The sequence below is a fragment of the Vombatus ursinus genome, unplaced genomic scaffold, assembly GCF_900497805.2.
Source record: "Vombatus ursinus unplaced genomic scaffold, bare-nosed wombat genome assembly UNPS02009770.1, whole genome shotgun sequence".
Classification (NCBI taxonomy): Eukaryota; Metazoa; Chordata; class Mammalia; order Diprotodontia; family Vombatidae; genus Vombatus; species Vombatus ursinus.
In genome coordinates this window covers 6,471,079-6,494,953 of record NW_020949548.1, presented here as the reverse complement: position 1 = coordinate 6,494,953, position 23,875 = coordinate 6,471,079, and the positions used below count along the sequence as shown (strand labels likewise).

Genomic DNA, 23,875 nt, shown 5'->3' with positions numbered 1-23,875 from the left:
CAAATTGAAAATCACCCAATTAAACACCAAAATAGAAATTCTAAAAATCACTAGAGATGTTAATACAGCAACATGAAAGTAAAACAAAAGAATGAAATAATAAATAAAACTAGGAGATGGTTTTATGAAAAAATATGATAAAATTAATAAACCATTGGTTAATTTTATTTTCAAAAAGAAAACCAAATTACCTGTATCAAAAATTAAAAGAGCCAATGCACCACAAATGAAAATTAAATTATTAGGAGTTATTTTGCTCAGTAATAGACCAATAAAACTAAGTGAAAGGGTTGAATATTTACAAAAATATGAACTGCCCAGATTAATAAAACAGGAAATAGAATGCTTAAAACAATCCTATTTTAGAAAAAAAAATTTAATAAGCCATCAATGAGATCCCTATGAAAAAAATCCCATGACCAAAAAGATATACAAATGAATTCTACCAAACATTTAAGGAACAATTAATCCCAAAATTATAAAAAAATACTTCAAAAATGGGTAAAGGAGGAATCCTACTAAATTATTTTTATGACACAAATATGATTTTGATACCTAAACCAGTGTGAGCAAGAAAAAGGGGAAAGAAAACTATAGGCTATTTTCCCTAATGAATATTAATACAAAAAAACTTAAATGCTACCAAGGAATTTGCAGCAATATATCACAAAGATCATACTCTATGACAGATAGGATTCATACAAAGAATACAAATCTGGTTCAATATTAGGAAAATTATTATCATAACTGAACATATCAACAACAAAACAACAAAAATCATATGATTATATCAATAGATGCAAAAAAAAACTTTTGAAAAAATACAATATCCATTCCTATTAAAAACACTAGAAAGTTGAGGAATGAATCTTTCACTAAAATGATAAGTAACATCTATTTAAAATCAAGAGTAAGCATTATCTCTAATAAGGATAAACTAGAAATCTTCCTAATAAGATCAGGGTGAAGTAAGGATGTCCATTAACACCACTATTATTCAATATGGTACTGAAAATGATAGTTATAGCAATAAGACAAAAAATAAATAAATTAAAGGAATAAGAACAGGCAACGAGGACACAAAACTATCACTTTTTGCAGATGATGTGATGGTGTACTTAAAGAATCCTAGAGAATTAACCAAAAAAAATTAGTTGAAACAATTAATTTTAACAAAGCTGGAAGATATAAAATCCACATAAGTTATTAATTTTCTTTATATTACCAGCAAAATCCAGCAGGAAAAGAAACAGATATTCCAGTTAAAATAACTGCGGACAATATAAAATACTTGGGAAGCTATCTGCCAAGACAAACCCAGGAACTATATGAACACAATTATGAAATATTTTTCATTCAAATAAAGACAAATATAAACAATTGGAGAAATACTAATTCCTCAAGCTATGGTAGGCTAAGCCAAATATGATAAAAATAGCAACAATACAACCTAAATTAATTTATTCAGTGCCATACCAATCTAACTATCAAGGAATTATTTTAGAGAGCTAGAAAAAAATAGCAAACTTCATCTGGAAGAACAAAAGGCCAAAATCTTAAGGCAATCAATGAAAAAATGTGAAGGAAAGTAGCCTAGCAGTACCAGATTTCAAACTATATTACAAAGTGGTAATCATTACAACAATACGATGGTGAATTAGTGGACTAGATTAGGTATACAATTCACAGTAGTAAAGAGCCATAGTAATCTTGTGTTTAATAAACCCAAAAGATGTAAACTTTGGGAGCAAGAATTCACTGGAAAAATTGGAAAGCAGTTGGGCAGAAACTAGGCATGGACCAACATCTCTGTATAAACAGTTAAGGTCAAAATGGGCACATGATTTAGACATAAATGGTGATATCATAAGCTAATTAGGGGAGCATGGAAAAATATACTTGTCAGATCTACGGATAAGGGAAAAATTTACGACCAAACAGGAGACAAAAGAGGCTCACAGGAAGTGAAATGGACAATTTTGGTTATGTGAAATTAAAAAGTTTTGCAGAAACAAAAACAATGCAGTTTAAATTAAAAGGAAAGCAGGAAACTGGGGGTAAATTTTTATAGCAAGTTTCTCTGATAAAGGCCTCATTTTCTCAACTATACATATAGAATTGAGCCAGCTTTACAAAAATAAGAGCCATTCCCCAGTTGATAAAAGGTGAAAGGATACGAAAAGGTAATTTTCAGGGAAAGAAATCAAAGCTAATGATAGCCACATTAAAAAAATGCTCTAAATCTAATCTAAATGATTAGAGAAATGGCACTAAAACAACTTTGAAATACTGTCTCATGCCTATAAGATTGTTTAACATAACAGAAACAGAAAAGGACAGATGCTGGAGTTGACAGAGAAAAATAGGAACACTAATGCACTGCTGGTGGAGTTGTGAACTGGTCAAACCATTCTGGAGAACAATTTGGAACTATACCCAAAGGGTTATAAAACTGTGCATACCCTTTGACCCAGTGATACCCCTACTAGGTCAATATCCCCAAGAGACCAAAGAAAAAGGAAAAGGATTTATAAGTACAAAAATATTTATAATAGCTTTTTGTGGTGGTATAGAATTGGAAATTGAGGGACTGCCTATCATTTGGAGGATGGCTAAATAAATTGTGCTATATAATTTTGATGGGATACTAATGTAAAGAAATGATTAGCAGAATAATTTCAGAAAAACCTGGGGAAGACTGATGCAAAGTGAAGTCAGAACTAGGAGAATATGGTACACAGTAACAGCAATACTGTAATGAAAATGAAACATTTTTTTTACTTTATTTTTCTTGAGTTTTTTTTGCAATGTGGCCAATATAGAAATATGTTTTTATAACTTCACATTTATAATTTATATAATATTTCTAACTTTCTCAGTGGGTGAACAAGGGGCTACAAGGAGGAAAAGTATTTGGATATCAAAATGATAAAAAAATTAATAAATAATTTACAAAAAGATACTAGGGGACAGCTCTGTGGTACAGTGGAAACACCAGCCCTGGCAACAGCAGGATCTGAATTCAAATTTGGCCTCAGACACTTACCAGCTGTGTGATTCTGGGCAAATCACTTAATCCCTATTGCCTGAAAGAAAGATATTAGCATTATGGAGATAATATAGTTAACTCTTCTCTGCCTATTTAAATTTAGACATGCATTCTTCAGTTAACCCTATATAACTGCTCAAATTTATTTTCTTTTTGACATTTCTTTTGTCTGCTGTGTTTGGACCTCAAAAGTTCTCCTCCATTCTTTTTTTCTTAAAGGAATATTAAAAATCCTCTATTCTACTAAAAGTCCATTTTTCCCCAGAGGATTTTATTTAATTTTGCATTGTAATTATCCATTTTAAGTCCTTCTCTTGCCTTTTGCCATGTTGAATTCATAGTTGTAGAATAAGCTTGTATAACCTGATTATGTTGTCTTGGTACTTGAGCACTGTCTTCCAGGTTACGTGTGGTATTTTAAGGAGGAAGCTCTGTATTTTTGCCATGATGTTTCTGAGTGTATTAAGTATGGGTGATCAGGTCACCTTCTAAATTTTCACATTTGTTCAGAAGTCCCACCCAAATTTTCATTTCTGTAATTATTTCATATCCATTAGAATTATTCTTAAGATTGCAATTAAAAGTAAGATTATTATAACTCTCACTTTCGAGCAACTGCATATAATTTTCCTAGCCTCAAGAATAGGTCAGTACCATCAGATTGTCAGATTGGCAAAGATTAAAAAGCAGAATAATTGTTGTAGAGATTAAGAAAATATGGGTGTGTGAATATGTATACAGAAATACAGATGTGGCTATGAATTGGATGGACCAAGGGTGGGGAACCTATGGCCATGAGGCCACCTATGGCCCTCTAGGTCCTCAAGTGCAGCCCTCTGACTGAATCCAAACTTTAGAGAACAAATCCAAACTTCACAGAACCAATCCCTCAAGGATGTCAAAGTATGTGGAAAGATACACATACAAAAATAATTTATGGCTACTTATAGAAGAATTATTTCAGGGTATCAAATACCTGGAAGCTAACTGAGTGTCCATTAAGTGGGGAATTGTTGAACAAATCATACAATGTCAATGTAAGAGAATATTATTGCACCATAAGAAGTGATGAATATGTAGAATTTAGAGAAACTTGGGAAGATTTGTGTGAACTGATGCAAATCAAAGTAAACAAAGACAAAGAAAAAAAATTATATAATATAAACACTGTAATAATGCAGAGATTATAACATTGAGAAGCATTAGATTTCTCAAGAATACAGAAACTAATTTTTACTTCAGAGGACCAAGACTGAAGTATATTTCTTTTTGGTAAACTAAACTTACAGAAGGAGGCATTCCTTCTTAAGTTGTAAATGATGCTCAGTTAACGTGTTTTTGTTAACTATGCTTACTTTTACGAGAAAAGGTAGAAGGAAGGGAAGGGAAATGATACCAGTGCAAGAAAGATATCAATAAAATATGTATATTTAAATGGATGAGCATGCTTAGATGATAAAATTAGTAAGTATAAATGAAATTAGTGGTAGCAAATGAAATGATATATGTAAAATTATTTTCAAACTTTAAAGTGCTATATAAGTGATAAATACATGTGATAAATAAGTGACTTAATTATCATCATTATTTCATTCAATCAATGCAGATGGCTCTCTCCAATAGTTTATCACTGCCCAACCATACCAGCTCATATTATATGATTTTTGTCTGTGCCCTCCCACAAATCCTTAATAATTGTATCCCCAATATGCTCAGGGCCTTCATCTATGTGCTTTAACAATTCAAGTGTGGCTTTGCACCGTACAAACTATTCATCTCTCATCCTTCACTTTCAATACATAACTAACCTTCCTCTTTTTCCACCAACACTTCATAGGCCAATAGCTTTTACTCTTTTTTTCCTATGCAAATCACCATTGGTAAAATACTATAGTCTATTTGCTTATGCACACTATGTGCCTTTCCTTTGCCCTGGAAATCCCAGCAGTTCCAGAAATTATTTTAGACCTATTTACCAGAATAATTTAAATTTAATTTGAGGTCTTCAGAAGAAAGAAGCTGAAAAAAAGGAAGATTTTGCTTATATTTAGAGACAACATCTAAACTCACCTATGGAAAAAAATGCAGACTTATATTGAGATTTTCATGTTTATCCTGCTAGAGTTTATTTAATGATATATTGTACCTCTGAGCAATATCCACTTACGGGCAGCTGGTTCACAGGTATGGGAAAAGGCTGCTGATTATCAGCATGAGAAAGCTTTGATCAAGCCATGAGCATATGGAATAGGATGTACTCCACTTTCATCCTAATCCTACAAGTCAAGTACACTTTAATGGGCTGAGAGTCACTCTAAAGGTCCACTTCTTCCTGTCCAGTGGACAATCTATTAATATCTTATCTAAGAGATAAAGCTCTCCTTGCAACATAGCTTCACTTTTTGTATTAATCAACCAACATGCCAATTTAAAGGTCAGAGTAAACTCAACACTGAATTGTTCATGAAAAACAAAGGAGCTGCCCCAGGTCCTGATTCTTCTGAAATCCCAGAAGGCCAGAGTCTTTACCTGGTATTTGAATGTTAAAGTATTATGTACTCTCTTTCTGTCATAGACATCGATGAATGTGCCTTAAGGACTCACACCTGTTGGAATGATTCTGCCTGCATTAACCTGGCTGGTGGTTTTGACTGCCTTTGTCCTTCTGGACCATCTTGCTCTGGGGACTGTCCCCATGAAGGTGGCCTAAAGAGAAATGGTCAAGTGTGGACTCTGAAAGAAGACCGGTGTTCAGTGTGCTCCTGCAAGGTAAGGGCAGATATGGTACAGCTGAATGTAACCATTATGGTTTGTTTTTTTCTCTATTGCTAAATGCCCTGGGCAGCTAGGTGGCAGAGTGAATAGAACACCAGGCCTGGAGTCAGGAAGACTTAAGTTCAAATCCAGTCTCAGACACTTACTGGCTTTGTGACCCTGGGCAAGTCACTTAAACCCTGTTTGCCTCAGTTTCCTCATCTGTAAAATGAGCTGGAAAAGAAAATGGCAAACCACTTCAGTATCTGCCAACAAAACCCCAAATAGGGTCATGAACAATCAGACATGACTGAAAAAAAAAATGCCTGAAACAACAATAAATGCACTATGTTCTTGACCCAGTGGCTCTCCCAGAGTGATTCTAAAAATCTTGTCTCACTTTAGACTTCACTAAAGTTAATGATGGTGCTCAGTTGCAGAGGAACCTGCTTTGAATTTGTTGGTTTCCTAGTGAAAGCTGAAGTGTTTGGTTAGGAGAATGGTAAGCTCTAGGTGGAGAAAGCAAATGTTCTTCCTACTGCGTAACTTCAGGTTTAGTTAAGTGTGCTTGCATGGAAGCAATAATGAACTTCTATTCCATACTTCCACAGCCCGATTAAAACGACTTTTTGCTTTAAAAAAATTAACTTTAAAAAGCTAGTTTACCTTAGTAAGAAATATCATCCTGAAATCTAAAGCCCAGAATTGTGCTATTTGGAAACATATGGACTTCTATTTTGTACGAATGATTAATATTATTGTTTTAGGTAGCCTGGTAACTGAGTCTTATTTATTATTCTCAGTGCCTGGCTACTTCTTACACTAAATTCTTTGAAATTGAGTTTAATGCTTATAAAAATAAATAGTGTCATCATCTGGTTTTGCTTTATGTTTTGGAAAATGGGCCTAATTAAAGTGTTTTATTTCCCACCATTTATTTATTTTTTTTTAATCTTTCCTATTTATTTCCATTTGGTTTTACATTACTAGAGCTCTGATTTTGTGTATGTATGTGTGCATATATACATGTATATATGTGCGGGCACATATGTATATATATGTATATGTATACACACACACACATTGGGTTCTTCTGCTTTATAGGCATAAAAGGATTTAGCATGAGATGGAAAAAAAGCCATTTGCTTCAAAAAAGTGTTGCAGACTTCTGAATGTTCTTCTAGAATGCAGACTTCTATTCTCCTCCAAAAGAGAGCTTGGTAGAGGCAATCAAAAGAGACCAAGATATCAACAAACTTCCCTAGTCATTTTCATTCAGGCCACACCTAATCCTATCCAGAGAGATAAGAATCCCTCCAGTTCTTGAAGATTTTATACCATCAGTGTCTTAACAATTTCAGGGAGAATCTGGAGATACTTAGCCAGGAGAAGACTCCTGGAGGAGTTATGTTAGCTATCTTCCTGTTTTGCCACCAAGGGCAGAACCAAAAAGAGTTAATGAAAGTAGCAAAGAGACAAATTCAGGCTTAATTTCAGGACCAACTTTGTAACAATTAGAGCCCAAAAGTCAAATGGATTTCTTCAGGGGTAGTAGATTCCCCATGACTGAAGGCCTTCAACCAAAAGCTAAATTACTAAGCTCTAGAAAAGGTATGAGACAAGAACTTTGCTCTCAAGAAGCATAAAATTAAGGAGAACAGACCAATGTATAAAATCACAGTAACTAAGTGATACAGTGTTTAGTAAATACTTATAAATGAGCATTAGTAAAATTACAGTAACTAAATGATATAAGATTGAGTGTCAATAAAAGGAGTTCCAAGAACATTTGCCAGCCATTTCCAAACCACAGTGCCTGAACCGGCCCAGGCTCTTCATTCCCTCCCATCACAAGTTAGTCTCTTGTTCCAGGCTCTCTGGACCATGATAAAAGGGCTTTCACTTTGTCTTTCTCAGAAGTACTCCCAGACTATTTCCAAACTCACCCTTCTTTTCACAGCTCCCCTTTATATTCTGTTTGGTTGATTTCTATTTGTATCCCAAGTCTGCAGGAAAGTACCCAGAAGTGATGAAACACATGATTCTTTTTTTTACTTATTTGTTCAAAAAGTGAGAGATCAGTGTGACTAAGAAGCAACACAGTATAAAGGAAAAAGTTGTTGAATCAAATGTCCTAGGTTCAAATCCCCGGTCTGCTACTGATTAATTATGTGACTGTGAGTAAATGATTACATCTATCTAGATCTAGGTCTCTCAACCTGAAATTGATGGACCCAGGTCACGGATAGCTTTCAGAAAGTGTAAAAACTTCTTTATTTATATATCTTTATTTCATTATAATTGATTTCCTTTATAATATTATGTATTTTGTTTGACACATGTAAAAACATTATTCTGAAAAGGAGTGTACAGGCTTCACCACACTGGCAAAGAGGGTGGGGGGGGGGGAGAATCATGATTAGAAAAATGTAAGAAAACCTGCTGTAAATCTAGTCTACTCATACGTAAAAAGAAGGTGCTAGAAGAGAATATGGAGCTGTCTCCTTTTAAATATTTGTTCCTTTGACCTACTCAGGGTAGATTCAGAGAAAGTAGCATCTGAGTTAGCCTCAAAGTTAAAAGCACAATTAGATCACAAAACAACCAAGAAAAAATGCCTATTCTTTTTTTATCATCACACTCCTAAAAGATCCTGGTTAGTAACATTTTTAGCAATATTCATTGCTGAACCCAGAGACCTCCCCAGATTGTCCAGATATTTCTAAGTTATAGAGGTCAGAAATGAAGAGTTTGCCCTAGTAAATATCTGACTGCTGTTAATAATATTTTCCTTTCTGGATTTTATTATCATTTGAGCCAATGAAAAGAGCAGGGAACTTCTCAATCATTAAAAATTCCCTGAGCTTTATTAATTAACTACATTAATTACCCAAGTAGCCTGAGTTGATATATTCAGCTATCATTTGTAGAGTGTCCCCACTGTCTTAAGAAAATTACTTTAAGGATGCCTGAGGAGATGAGTATTGCTTGAAATCTTATTTTGTTGATATGCCATCTTCCTCGTTAATACAAGAGGCAAACGGAATTGTAATAAATAAATCCATCCTATAGATGCAGCTTATTACCCAGTTTATACTATAGCTTTCAAATGGTGGTGGATGACTTAGTTTAGGCACAGAAGAAGTCTTGGGTCCAATTCTTTAGGTCATCCTCCCAGCATAGAAGTATTTTTTTTTATTTCCCCACTTATCCCTTTCATAACGTGCAATTGGAAATTATGTTTTCAGTTATGGATAAAAATTTCTTTGGGGTCACTTAGGGCATTTAAGCAGGCAATTACAAACCCATCAATTCTGAAAAGGAGACATGCCAGGAGAGGTGACAGATAGAAATGTTTTCTTTGGAATCATGTTAGACTAAGATGCTCTTATTATTCAAAGTTTGGGAACATAATTTAGCTTGGCAATAACATTTGTTATATGAGTTATCACAGGGTTAAGGCCAAGTATTAATATATGGAAATCAAAAATTACTTTTCACTTCCAGAAAAGGTACTTTGCTGCTTTCATTTCCTACATAGAATGGTAGGCACCAATGCCATGATTCAGTTGCAAGAGGGGACTCATGACACAATTACAGCCAGACATTGGCTGGCACTTGAGTTGGAAAGCTAGATAATATGTGGACAACATGTATTTGTTCATTAAGGATGGTTCAGATTGCCTTCAGAACATAGAAGAATGGGAAAATAAAACATTTATTGAACACTTGCTATACAACAAGCACTGTGAAGTCCTGGATACACAAATACAAAAGTGAAAAAATCCCTGCTTTAAATGAGTTTACACATCAATGGACAAAATAAAATTAATTATAAGAGAATAATGACCTGCTGGGAAAGTAATTGCTCCAGGAGAGTTCACTGATGTGCCTCTTCTGGAAGCCATGGTAGTATTGAACAGATTAATGCACACAATGCAAAAAGTAGAAAGTGAAGAAAATGTTATCTATGTGGTGGCAGGGTTAATGGCTAGGGTGGATAATTCAATGGAACTGGAATTATGTTCTGGGGTTGGCTAGATATAATTGGCTAGGTGAAAGTGTCCTCACTCACCAATCTAGACACTTGAGCTCTAGAGCAAGAGTTCCAAAGCTGAAGGCATTAAATTCCCAAGGAACTGGGGATGTTGTTTCTGGAAGTTGTCAGATTTATGGGAACATAGGCATTTTTAGACTAGATTGGACCTAGTGGTCTTTGAGACTAACATTCTAGAAATGACAGAAACTCATAGGGAAGAACTTAGTTTTCTTCCTTGACACCAAGGTCAATGATTTGGTGCAGTCTTGCTTATCAAGAAACCACCTGTGGCTCTCTGATTCACATATTTGTCCAAACTTCTTAAAAATCCATTTTTATTATTTACCCATGCCTGAGAAACAGCACAGTGTGGCAGCTATAACTCTGGCCTTAGAATGAGGCAAGCCAAAATTCAAGTCCTGCCTCTGATGCAGTACCACCATGTCTAAGTCACTTAACCTTTTACTGTCCCAGGCAACTGTAGAAGTCTTTAAGTTGCAGACAAGTTGATGATCTGCATTAGTAGAGGGAGTTTTCATACTGGGTTACACCAATGAAATCAAGGATTTATAAAGAAAAGCAGAATCTGGAAGGAAGGTTTATCAATACATTTTTTGCTCACTACGTGAAGTTCACTTCATCCTGAGACAAAGGAATCCAGTGAAGTAGGGTTCTGGAAGACTCAACCCTTGACTGAGGGCAAGGAGTCTTTTACAGAGTTGTAGAATTGTGAGCATATGAGAGACCTCCTTGTCCAAACCCTTCCTTAACTGGTGTTGCAACCCTGTTCTCCACTGCAGAATCTCTGATTTCTCATTCCCATTTTAATTTCTTTCTCTTTATTCCCTCTCTCTAGCCTCCTCTGTTTCAGTACAAATCTGTGCCTTTATTCAAGAGTTCCAAGACAGATGGCAGTTGTAGTTGATAATTTAAGAAGGGCAATTAAAGATATTCTTCTACTTCAGTAAAGAATTCAACATAACTGCCTTAATCAGATGCCAGCAAGGAAGAACAAATAGGTCTAGAGTAGCCAATCCCTACTTTTTTATGGTTCCTCTTATTTTCCCAGTGTAATATAAATGATCTCCACTCAAATCTTTGGTATAAAATATGATGTCAAGCAGTCTGGAGTATATGTATTATTGTGTTGGTGATTCAGTAATAAAAAGGGTAATTTATAACCAAATCCCTCTAATTTTCAGAGGCATAATAAAATACATTTTTTTATTTTCTGGGAAGTTCATGTCCTCACTTTTTAAAATTCATTAGCAATTTGGTTATTGGGAGTCTGATTAATAGTTTACAGCTGAACTTTCCACATGAAACTCTATATAAACATTTAGGAGTTATAGCAGAAGGGCAACTCAGGTACATCCTTGGTATATGAAATAGAGTTGTCATGATTACCTAGTTTTCATTGGCTAGACTAAAGGTCAAGATCTAGAGCAAAACCAGAAATAAATCGAAATGAGAGGGAAGGTAAGCCAGCATGAATAAGCACTTGCAGTTTTCAATCGTTTGCTCGCATGCTAAGCCTTTGTAATGGTATTCTCTATGCTCTTGCATAGTTTTCATGATTAAAAATTGTTCTCTTGACAGTTAGCCTATAATTCAAAAGATGATGTGAACACAAATGTTACTTTGACATATAAGAAAAAGAAGGGGTTGACTTGTTATCTTCACATAATTGATGAAACGTGAAATTGCTTTATTTTGGACTAACCCTGGAAGCTAGCAATTTGTTTATTTTATATCAGGATGATGGGAAGACAGATACTACTCTGGATGGGTTTACATTTCTGCAATGCAGCTAGCAACAACCCTGATAGGCCATTATTAACTAACTTTACCACCAATAATTCATGTGGCCACATGGCTTGCAGAAGCATGGTCCTTCTTCTGATGGGGATAATTTATTCAGCCATGAACATTTCTATATTTACTTTCCTTTGATGCTGTAGATAGTTATCCTTAGCTCTGATGCTTTAGTGTACCCAATGCTATGGTAACTCTCTCTGCTGGGGAAGTTTACACACTTTTTGGCCCTTCATAACCTGGATGGTTTTTCCCATATCTTTGAGTGACTCCCCCACAGTAGTTCTACCCAAGGTTGTGAAGACCCTCTTTCCATTCTTGTACTACTTGTTCATGGATAATAGACCAAGATTCATACTGTCTTCCCTGACTCCAGTGACATGGATTGTTTTCTTTTTTCAGTTATACTAGGCAAAGGACTTAACTTCTGATTAACCACAAGCAACTCTCTGAGGCTACAAATCAAAGAACAGGTTCCAATCTGCATTACTAGAGAAAATTTTCTCAGTGGGAGCTTCCTATAATAATGATATCAGAGTTCCAGTACCCCTCCCAAAATATAAAATAATGGCTAGTATTTATATAGGGATTTAAGGTTTTCAAAGCACTTTACCTCATTCTATTCTCACAAGCACCCTAGGAGGTAGGTGCTAATATCATCTCTATCTTAAATATAAAGAAACTAAGTCAAACAAAGGTTAAGTGATTTACCCAGGGTCACATAGCTCATAAGTTTCAAAAGCATGATTTTAACTCATGTCTCTCTAACTTCAAGTCCTGATCTCTATCCACTTCAATAATCTTTTACATCATTTCTTGCCTACAAATCTTCACCGGTAATCTGATACAGCCTTCTCACAACCAGCATGCGGCTTTTCGCTGCCCTTGGAGTCTTAGGGAGTTGCCTGAGGAAGCAAAGGAGTTATAAGTTGTTTGACCCTGATGGAATGGCTAGTATGTGGGAGAGGCAGGATTTCAATCCAGATCTTCTTGAATCTAAAGCTGACCCCCTATCAACAGCACCATGCTGTCTTTCGACCAAAGACTAGTCCAATGGATTTCTGACCTTATTTATGTGACTGTTTCCTCAAAGTCAAGTCAACAAATATTTGTTTGTTTTGGTTTTTTTGGGGGGGGGGCACTAGGCAATGAGGTTAAGTGACTTGCCCAGGGTCACACAGCTAATAAGTGTTATGTTTCTGAAGCTGGATTTGAACTCAGGTCTTCCTGAATCCAGGGCTGGTGCTCTATCCACTGTGCCACCTAGCTGCCCCTCGGCAAATATTTATTAAGAGCTTAACTAGGCCCTGTGCTAAATGCTGGGGATACAAAAAATGGCAAAAGCTGTCTCTGTTAACAGAGTTCATAGTCCAATACCATCCTGGTTGACTATTCCATTTCCTCCCAAATGTTCAACAAGAAGCCCAATGTAGTAGGAGGTTTTCTCATTTTTTCTTGACATCTCAAAGATAGCATCAGAATATGTGGAATTTCCATCATTCATTCCTCACTCTCATCATACGATATGCCCATCCTTCTTTTTTCCCCATAACTTTGTTTTATGGCATCTTGGTATCTTTTTATACTCATTCTTCTCCATGATTCCTTGATTCTCGTGCTGTAATTTGATCATTCCGTTTATGCTTATCTCAGTTGCCCGTTGGGCAATATTTACTTTTGGTGAGAAAAAGATATACACCTGCAACAGCAAGAAACTTGGATTTTATTTTAAATGCCACACAATTTTCAAAATTATGTGTACACCAGTAAATGGGCAACCCATCCTACCATGTGCAGATTATCTGACCAGTCAGCCAGTCTTGGGAGTGACCATCGATCTCCCTAAAGGGTACCCTGGGGTAGTCCACTCAGCACAAAAAGAAGCATACAGAGAATGTTATCATCAATTGGGAGTATCCTTTCTATTTGGTTTTTGTACAGGGCGTCTTCTATGACACTAGTTTCCTTGCACAAATATTTTTCTGGGTATTATCTATCTTAATAGGGATTTTGTTGTTGTTCAGTCATTTTTCAGTTGTGTCCGATTCTCCGTGACCCCATTTGAGTTTTTCTTGGCAGAGACACTGGGGTGACTTGCCATTTCCTTCTCCAGCTCATTTTCACAAATGAGGAACTGAGGCAAACAGGATTAAGTGACTTCCCCCAAAATCACACAATTACTAAGTGTCTGAGGCCAGATTTGAATTCAGGAAGATAGGTCTTCCTGACTCCAGGCCCAGCTATTTATCCACTGTGCTACCTAGCTGCCCCCTTAATATGGATATTGTATAGCTATTTCAATAAAGTTATTTTCATAGCTATGTGTGTTAATGGAATCTTTTGTGATTTAGTTTTAACATCTGCATGAAGACATCATTTGTTAGAGCAGAGCCCTGAAAGCTATACTTTTTGTCATGCTTGTACCACCCACTGAAAGGTACTTATGAACCTTTGTGTGAATCAGTCCTCCATGTATTTGGAATCAAGGCTATCCTTTACACATCCTTCTCATGAGCAGGGCCAGGTGCAATTAAATTATTGCCATCACCTGGCAATTTCCAGAAGCATCTGGCATATCTCCCTAAGTCAGGTGACCAAATGATTTTTTTTGTTGAAAATGTTATTTTAGATGTCAGATAATTATGTATGCATTGAATTCCCATGTAATTAATACAGGGAGAAGACAAGTATACCAATATAAAATATTTCTTAACACAGAATTTAAAAGTTGTAATAGTTTTTTCCTAAGCTTTCTAGGGCTATGACCCCTCTGTCAGATTTCTGCAGATAGTAGTCATTTTTTTTGAATCATATGTGTGTATATATATATATATATGTACACACACATACATATACACACATCTGACATATACTATTATCTGTATTACATTAGGTACATCTCTGAATCTCCCTAAGGCTCACAGTCCTCATTCGTAAAATGAGTGGGGCGGGTTATATGGTCTCTGAGTTCCTCTTAGCTACAGACCAATTTTCCATAATCCTATAAATGGAAGTGACAAATTTTTTTCCTCAGGATTCAATGACAGTTTCCCAATAGTCGCTATACTATTTTGCAACCATGGAGTCTAAGTATTAGAAGTGGATATCACCAAGACTGAAAATAACAGGCCTCTGACTCACTTTCTGCTGGGCTAGTCATGAAAGCAGGCAAGATGAACCTTCCCGTACATGAGAACTCTCCCCAGCACAGTGTGGCTATTTCATAAGTGACTGAAGCTGTAGGAAGTCTTGAAAAGCAGCCAGAGTAGAACTAAAAAAAAAACTTGGAGGTTAACTATCTCCTAGCCTGGCTCAGTCTGCAGTTGCTACTGACGTTACCAAGTGATTGTGAGAAGTAGATGATGGAAACAATGATCATAAAACACTCTACAGACGGTAAAAGTAAACCCAGCATAATGCTTATGGGAGTATTGCTATCCCTTTATAAGCTGGTTTTATGAGTGTAGTACTCCATAAGCTATTCTCTCCTAGGTATATGATGCTTTGGTAGGTGCTACCAAGATTAACTTGTGCACCCAAGCTTGTCTTGAGATCAGCTCGTGTACGTTTAGAGAGACTTATCACTAGAATGTTGGCCACCAAGTAATGATGATTTAGGGCTATGTATACTAATAGACCACCCAATAAAGTACATATGAGTTGAGATATGCATTAACAGAGGGAGCTGGAGAATTAATTGCATCATTATATGATTATGATTAAGTTACTGTGAAGGGGATTGTGGTATTTGTGACATGGATTCCATTGTCAATTCAACTCCTTATGATGTCTAATGAAGATATCCAAATTTTTTTTCTCTTGGGTAAACAGTTAATGGGGCTAAGAGACAACTGGCCTGAGAATCAACTTTTACCTTAAGCTGCCAACCCACCAGTGATCTGATGTCCTCAGAACTACATCCAAATTTTCTACATTCCTTTCACAACTACACAAAGATCATCAGAAGGCCCCATAAGGAAACCCTATTACCCTATTCTCCAAGGTACAGCTGCACTTACAAACCCAATTCACAACGTCAAGGAGCCAGAGGACAACTAAGAGGCAGAGATTTGGAGAAGCAGGGTTCCTCTGAAGGCCAGATCCTGAAAAGTCACATTCTTCAGCTTTCCCAGAGCTACCACTCTAATAACAATATGGATTACGGTTCAGGGCTCCACGGTTGAGGGAGAGGACAAAAGGCAGCAGAAATAACATAGCTAACAAACAATCAACAAGCTTTCATTAAGTGGTACTGTGCTAGGCAATAGACAAAGTCATTTTTTAAATCCCTGCCCTCAAAAAGTTTACATTCTACTGGTGAAGACATAACGTACATATATAAATATATTCTAAATAAATAAAAGGTAATTTAGTAAGGAACGAAGCATTAGTATCTGGGTATCAGGAAGATACTCAGCTACTAATGCTTCCTTACATTATTTGGCAACTGACTGGCTATAGTGAAGGTATCAAGTTGGGAATGACACTAATGTTGAGAAATAAAAAGAAATATGATTCTTTTACTGTTTTTATAGCACCTTCCTGTATTGCCACAAGATAAATGAAGCTCCTAACCTACCTCAATATCAGGAGTTGCAGTATATACAAGTGTAGTTCAATTTCCTGAAATGTGTACATGCTGAAACACTTGGGGCTTTGGCTGTGTCAGCCCACTGGCTAGTAATCTACTTTGAGCTTTAGCTGCTGATCAGACTTCATTGTAAAATATAAATGAACTTTCTATTATTGTTATAGCTGTGTTGCTGTCATTGTTTTTCCTGGATATGTCATTTCATCAGCATAAGGACCTTTCTCTGCTAAGGCAGAGTAACATCTTATCAGGGTCTGAAGAGTCTTAGATAGTTGCCTAAAATCCTGAGAGGCTAATGATACACCAAAATCACGTAATGAATGTGTCAGAGGGAGGAATTAAACCTAGGTTCCCTACCCCAAGGCCAGTCAGGGAGATTTTAAGAAATTAAAAACAAACATCCCTACGACTTAATTACAATCCAAATATAAAAATTTAGTTTGAGGAAAACACTTGTTTAGACTGTAAATGCTTCAGCTTTCGATAGGCAAGAACCACCAAAGGAAGAATGATCAGAACGGAGTGGTGATGATGGTGAATAATATAAAGACCATAAAGTTTCTTTCTTAAGGGATCTCTAAGTCACTTACAAACCTTTGCAAAAATCTGCATTGGTCTTTGTCAACCTAGCACTAATGTTGGAAACTCCCCAAATTCTCTTTTGAATAGGATGGAAAGATATTCTGCCGACGGACTGCTTGTGATTGTCAGAACCCAAGTGTTGATCTCTTCTGCTGTCCAGAATGTGACACCAGAGTTACCAGTCAGTGTTTAGACCAAAACGTACACAAACTCTATCGAAGTGGAGACAACTGGACATACAGCTGCCAACAGTGCCGCTGCCTGGTATGGAAATTAACAGTTCATGTTTCTACACAGGGAGAACACCTTTTACAGCCAATGCATATCTATGCAAATCCCAGAGCAAGGGAAAGATTTCAATGGTTCACAAGGCTCAATGTAATTCATAGGTAGCAAAAATCACTTTTTCCCTGGGATTCATTGTAAGAGGGTTTCATTTTCTGTAGTGATGTCACAGTTCTGATACTAAGCCTGGTTAGAACTGATTCTAAGGAAAGTTAGGAGTGGGGAATTCACTCAGGGAAATCAAATGCCTTAAAGATATCACAAATGACATTCATGAGCTTATCAGAATCAGCAAAATCAGAAGAAAAGGCATATAATTCTGGGAGTTTTGTGTCTGAATTGTACAAAGAATATGACATATAACATAATACTCTTAGGGATCAGTGGAGGATAGAAAGGCATGTAGAGTAGGGTTTCATTAATTAATGTGACTTTCTGGCTATTAGTTTGGTCACAACTACCTACCCTTTCCTGAGCACAATACTTTAATTCTTATAGACCTATGACTTGGTAGATGTTGGTTATTCCTTTCAATTAACTAGATTGTAGTCCTTATATGGTTTATATAGCCCATTTGGATGAGGAGCCTCCACAAATTTAACTATCTTGATTCTCAGACAACACAACATGGAAAAAACACATTATCTTTCTCTGCCTTCCTTTACCACTAGGCTCTACCCATTCTTTAATGCAACATCTGAATAAATGTCTAATGACAGTGATGAAAATAAAAGGATCATTCCCCTTGCAATGGTAAGAAGTGAGACTGAAATAGGATCAGTTTAGTTCTCCTGGCCCATAAGTGCAGCCATTCAGCCTTTGGGAGGTCCTGGCAGAGTCAGTGGTTTGCACTGCATAACCTTTTGAAAAGTCAGGGTCACATCCTCACTCTAACAACACATAAGACTTCGGTGGAACCTTCAAATCCTATTAGTTTTGGCCTGAAATTTCTTTCATTTAACTCACATTATTCATTTCGGGAATATATAAGATTCTCGAGGTCAGGGGCTGTTTTTCATTTTGATTGTATGTCTTTATCACATGGTAGAGCATCTTGTCCATGGTAGGTGCTTAAAAGATGCTTATTGGATGATACTGAATTTGGGAAATGAAACAAACAATGCATTTTTAAGAAATGGATTTTATAACTTATAAATATGAGATCAGCTATGTTTTGTTTATTCTTAAGTCATGAAATTTCTGAGTAAATAATGAATAATACTTTAAGATAAACATCCTAAGTCATTTATTTTTCTAAATTGTCACATTTTCTGTGGTGTCCACTTTCCCTGAAATTTTTTTTGCTAGTATCTATGATAGAAAACTTCCTTGATGTGTCAAGAAAGCGTATGTCTTTCATAATAGACTGATGAAAGTGAAGATTAATGAGAATCCTAATTATAGCAATTTTTCCAATTTCCACAATGAAAAGAACCAATCTCAATCCCTTCCCAACTATATACTAATTTCCTTTACAAACTAACAAGTCAGATTCCTTTTTTTAAGGAAACAAATCAGAATACTCTCCTACCCTAGAGTTTTTTGTTTATGATAACAAGAAGCTTATAGTTACAGATTCAAAAAAGTAGTATGTGATTCTTTCCAACATCATACTGAAAGTGGATTGTTGCTATGTATGGGATTCAGCCATGAATGGCTTCAGTCTAAATGAATTCAGATTTCACATAGTTAAAATGAGATCATGTTTATGAAAGAGTTCTGAAATATGTAAAACACCATGCACATGAGAGGAATTTTTATTATTGTGTTGTCCTAGGGAAAAGTACTGTGAATGAGTATGTTTTTTTTTTAATTAAAATATTTTGCTTTTTCATCACTTTCATTTCCAAATACGTGAATCTTTAACATTTTTAAAACTTACTAACTAACTTAAAAACCTAACTTACTAAAACTTTTGGAATGCCATCTATTTCTCAACTCCTCCCTTCCCAGAGCACCATGACCTTTTGAAAAAAAAAAAAAAAGAAAGAAAAAAAAGGAGGGAAGGAAGCACTTCAGCAGAAATAATACAAATGCCAACCAAGTCTGAAATTATATGCAATATCTTACACTGATTTCTATCTCTAAAAAGTAGAATTCTTTTTTTTTTCAGAACCAGGCTTGGTCATTTTAATTCTGCAATGTTTATTCGTTATTGTTGTTCTTTCCATTTACATTGTCGTACTTAATGTGCATATTTTTACTGCTTCTACTTATTTATCCCTGTATCAGTTGTTGTGAATCTTCCCATGTTTCCCTATTATTCATCATTTCTTAAACACAGCAATATTTCATTTTATTCATCATAATATATGTGGTCATCTCCCCAAACAATTGGCATGCACTTTGTTTTTAGTTCTTTGCTACTGCTAAAAATGTTACTATAAGTATTTTGATGGACCTTATTGTCCTTTATTTTCTTGGGACATATGCCATCAAGCAGGATTTCTGAGTTAAGGGGTATTCACATTTTAAGCCAATTTCTTAGGACAATTACAAACTGCTTTCTAGAATTGCTCCAACAAGAATGCATCAATGCTACTGTCTTTCCACGGCCCCTCCAACATTGACAATTCTCATCTTTGCCAATTTGCTGAATGAGATGGAGCCTCTAAGTTATTTTGACTTGCATTTCTTATCAATATTTTGTAGATTTTTTTAATATGGTTGCAAATAGTTTGTAATTCTTCTTCTGAAAACTATTTGTTCTTACCCTTTGCCCAACTATGCACTGGACAATGGATTTTGAACAACTTTTTTTTAATAGTACCCTATACATTCTCAATATCAAACCTTTTTCCAGTGATGCAATACAAATATTGAGTTTAAGTTTTCAGTTACATTTATGCATGTGCCAGAACCTTTCAGCAAACAACTCCTAGATAAACTGACCATAACTGTTCAGTTACAACAATATAATCACCTGCATTGGTTGTTCCAGTCAAGTTCTATTGAGTTAATTTAATTTTACAAACTTTTATTAAGCACTTACTCTGTGCCAGACATGATAGGTGGGCCAAGACAAAGCAGAATGGATACTACCATTAAAATAACTGCTACTAATCCCAGAGACACAGCCTAAAATCCTGGTCTTCATTTCTAGCCACTTGGTGAATTTTTAAAAGTCGTTATCTTTGTCTCCCTTCCATTCTCTGTCAACCACTAGACTTATTTTTTTTTTTTTTTGGAAAGAAAGTTCTTTGGTTCTATAAATTTATAAGTCCCCTCCCATATCTTTGAGATTACCACCATGTAACCTCAAGCAAGACATTTAACCTCCTTAAGTCTCAGACTCCTCATCTATACAATGGGGATAATAATAGTAACTGCCTCATAGCACTGTTGTTAAGGTCAAAAGAGATTACATATTGGTGAGCTATGATGATTTTTATTATCTTCAATGACAGTGGTCAAAATAATGACATTCCTCTTCCCTTTGCAGCTCTTAATGAGAAAACTAAGGTAGACTCGATGAGACATTTATTTCTCACTCTGTAGGAAGGAGAGGTGGATTGTTGGCCACTCACTTGCCCCAACCTGAGCTGTGAATACACTGCAATCTCTGAAGGGGAATGCTGCCCCCGCTGTGTGAGTGACCCCTGCCTGGCAGACAACATCGCCTATGACATCAGAAAGACCTGTCTAGACAGCTATGGCGTGACAAGACTTAGCGGTGCCATCTGGACAATGGCTGGATCTCCCTGCACGACCTGCAAATGCAAGGTAACCCGATAACATGTACTTGTGAAAATAAGTCTTCATGTCGCACACAAATTTCTATGGATCATATTTATGCTGGTCCACATCCAAAAGTTCCTATATGGCTTCATGAGATATTGTAAATGAAATACGGGCTAAAATGGTACTTGCTCCTGCGCTGAAACAGAGCATTGTAACAGCCTATATCAATCTACTTACGCTGACGTGTGCCTTTTTTAACCTGCACAGAAAAAAAAAAATTGGTTTCCTTTGATCATGGAAAGTTTTGAAAGCACTTTCAAGAAATTGTCAATGTTGTATAAAATGCTGTATGAAGTGGGCGCTTTTTTTCACCTTCATTTCACAGTAACTAAGGTAGGAGATCTGGAGTTACTGCTCACAGGCTCTAATTTACCATGATCACTTTTCATACTTTTTGGCTGGTATTCCCTTGAGGCGTCTCTATGTTTTTTTTTCTTTTTTTTGAATACTGACTTCTTATCCTCCACCCGAGTCTAACCCAGTCCTATGGAGTGTCTCTTCGTGTGTTAGGAAATACACTACATAATTTCTTGAACTTGATGCTGCCTACCTAGTTATAGCAGATTGTAGTTCCAATCCAAGTTTCATGGGAATTATCCCAACTGCATCCCTTTGCATATCTAACTTCAGATGCAAAAACAGAGTAAAAGAGGGGTCTATGTCCAAACCTCAGATACTGAAGGGTTACAATCAGGTTTCCGTACAAAAATGAGCGTCCAAAAGGAGCACCTTCAACCTTAGGAGCCAGAGTTCACTGGATACAGATATGGGAACCAAATCCTTTCTGAAACCATTGGTTACTTCTGAGGTCAGAGATGGGACATATTAATGGAGACGGTATAAGGCATAACTTATTTTAAATAAAGCTAGCAGAACTGGCACATCCATTGAGAAGCTAGGTGGCACAGTGGATAGAGCTCCAGCCTTGAAGTCACAAGGACCTGAGTTCAAATGTGACCTCAGACACTTGACACTTACTAGCTGTGTGACTGTGGGCAAGTCACTTAACCCCAATTGCCTCATCAAAAAGCAAAAAAAAACAAACCAAAAGAAAAAAAACAAAAAAACCAAAAAAAAAAAAAAAAAAAAAAACCAGGCACATCCAAATGATTCTTTCTCTTCCAAAGTAGGGAATCTATATATTCCAGTGCCACTGAAAATGTTCTCAAAAAGTTTCTGGGAACTGTCTTTAGGGCCCTAGGCTAGATAATATCTAAAGGCTCTTCCAACTCTAAATCCTATGTTTTGAGTAATGTCAATGACATTGGAATAAATTACTATTTCAAGGGGTCCAGCACTCATTTGTATTGATAACTTCTAAAAATAAATTTAAAAGGTTTCTTTTAAAAATAAATCATCCAATCCCCTCATGAATTCCCATGTATTTTATCTGCTGACATATTTTCCTGGAAATTAGTTCCTCCTTTAGTTGGTTTCAAAATTGCCAATTGTCATTTTGGAGATATACATACATATGTGTGTGTATGTGTGTGTGTATATAATATCTAATATATACACATATGTATTACACACACCCCCACACATATATACTGTATATATGTATTGCAAGGGACTAACCTGTACTCAATGCCTGGCACTACTAATACTTGCTTCTTTATTTTACAGAATGGAAGTGTCTGCTGTTCTGTGGATTTAGAATGTCTTCACAATAACTGAAGTATTTAGCATGGACTTAGAAGGGTGAGGAAAACAACAGACACAGAGATCTTTTAAAATAATGAAGAAGTTGGTGTTTTATACCACAGACAATTACCAAAGGCTCCATCAAACGAAGATATTTGGGAGCTGCCTTTTGGGACCTACCACTATGCTCATTCTTGCTAACCTAGTCTAGGTGACTTGCAGTCCACACATATAAGTCTATGACTGTTTAAAAAAAGTCTCCTGTGTTGTAAATCACCTCTCTCCCCTATCAGGTCATTTGAAAACACACTGAAATGTTTTCATGGTAAACTTGGCTGTGATTTTTGGTTTATTTTGTGTATTGACATGAGAGAAACTTGCCCCCTCCCTTCCTTTTTGATTTCTGGAGCTAGTCTAGATTCTACCAATAAAGCTTCCTGGTGTGATTTTTGTCCTATCCACTAAATCCTCAGTTCTGATATTCCTGTCAGACGTGTAAATATGTATGTTTCTATAGTTAGAGTCCGGAGTAGTACCCCTTTGCCATAGATTTTGGGCTTTTGAAACACTCCAAAACCCTCTTAACAAATAGAGGCTCCAGGCAATCAAGGCAGAATTGGGTGATGCAGGCAAGGAAGGAAGGATTGGCAGGAAGAAAAGCCAGAAACTTTGTAAAGTGATGAAAAGTACCTTCCCCACAAAAGGACAGCTACACTTCAGTATCACCAAGTGATTTACTGTGGGTGCTCACTCTAGCATCACAACTTACAACCCATTCCTTACTTTTCATCCTATGCAATGAATTCTTTAGCCATGGAAAGTGAAGAAATGTGGAAAAATCACAAACAAATCCCAGAACCAACAAAGCAGTAAACAAACGAAGGCATCAAGGCAAAGATACACAACACTGGAACTTTTTTTTTCCTTCCCTATCTGGGACTGCCATTTGGTTACTGTGGGGAACTCTGGGTATGGAAATTCCCTCCACTCATTCAGATAAACAACTGTCTGTAACATATATTTCAACCCCAAGGGTTCTTAACATTTTTTGTGTCATGGACCCTTCTTTGGCATTATGGTGAAGCCTGTAGACCACTTCACAAAAATATTTTTAAATTCATAAAATAATTTAATTAATTAGTGGAAACCAATTATATTGAAATAGTCATCAAAATATTTCAAAAATCAAAATCACAGACCCTGTGAAATCTATCCATAAACTCATTAGAGAGTTTATGAAACCTAGGATACAAACCTCGGCCTGAGAAAGTTGCCCAAAGGGACTGAAAGATCAGATGACTTGCCCATGGGATCTTTGGTCACCCAACCAGTCTGTATTAGATGTAGGCTTTGAGCCCAGGTCTTCCTGACTCCA

General features: G+C 36.2%; 1 protein-coding gene across 1 annotated transcript in view; it reads left to right on the top strand.

The window, feature by feature from the left end:
• NELL1 (neural EGFL like 1) overlaps positions 1–22,533 on the top strand; it is an 845,852-nt gene extending 823,319 nt beyond the window's left edge. The window contains exons 17-20 of the mRNA XM_027852558.1: positions 5,625–5,818; positions 16,918–17,094; positions 20,614–20,838; positions 22,483–22,533. Of these exons, the coding sequence (XP_027708359.1) occupies positions 5,625–5,818; positions 16,918–17,094; positions 20,614–20,838; positions 22,483–22,533 (647 nt within the window). The remainder of the gene's footprint in view (positions 1–5,624; positions 5,819–16,917; positions 17,095–20,613; positions 20,839–22,482) is intronic.
• The last annotated feature ends 1,342 nt before the right edge of the window (positions 22,534–23,875 follow it).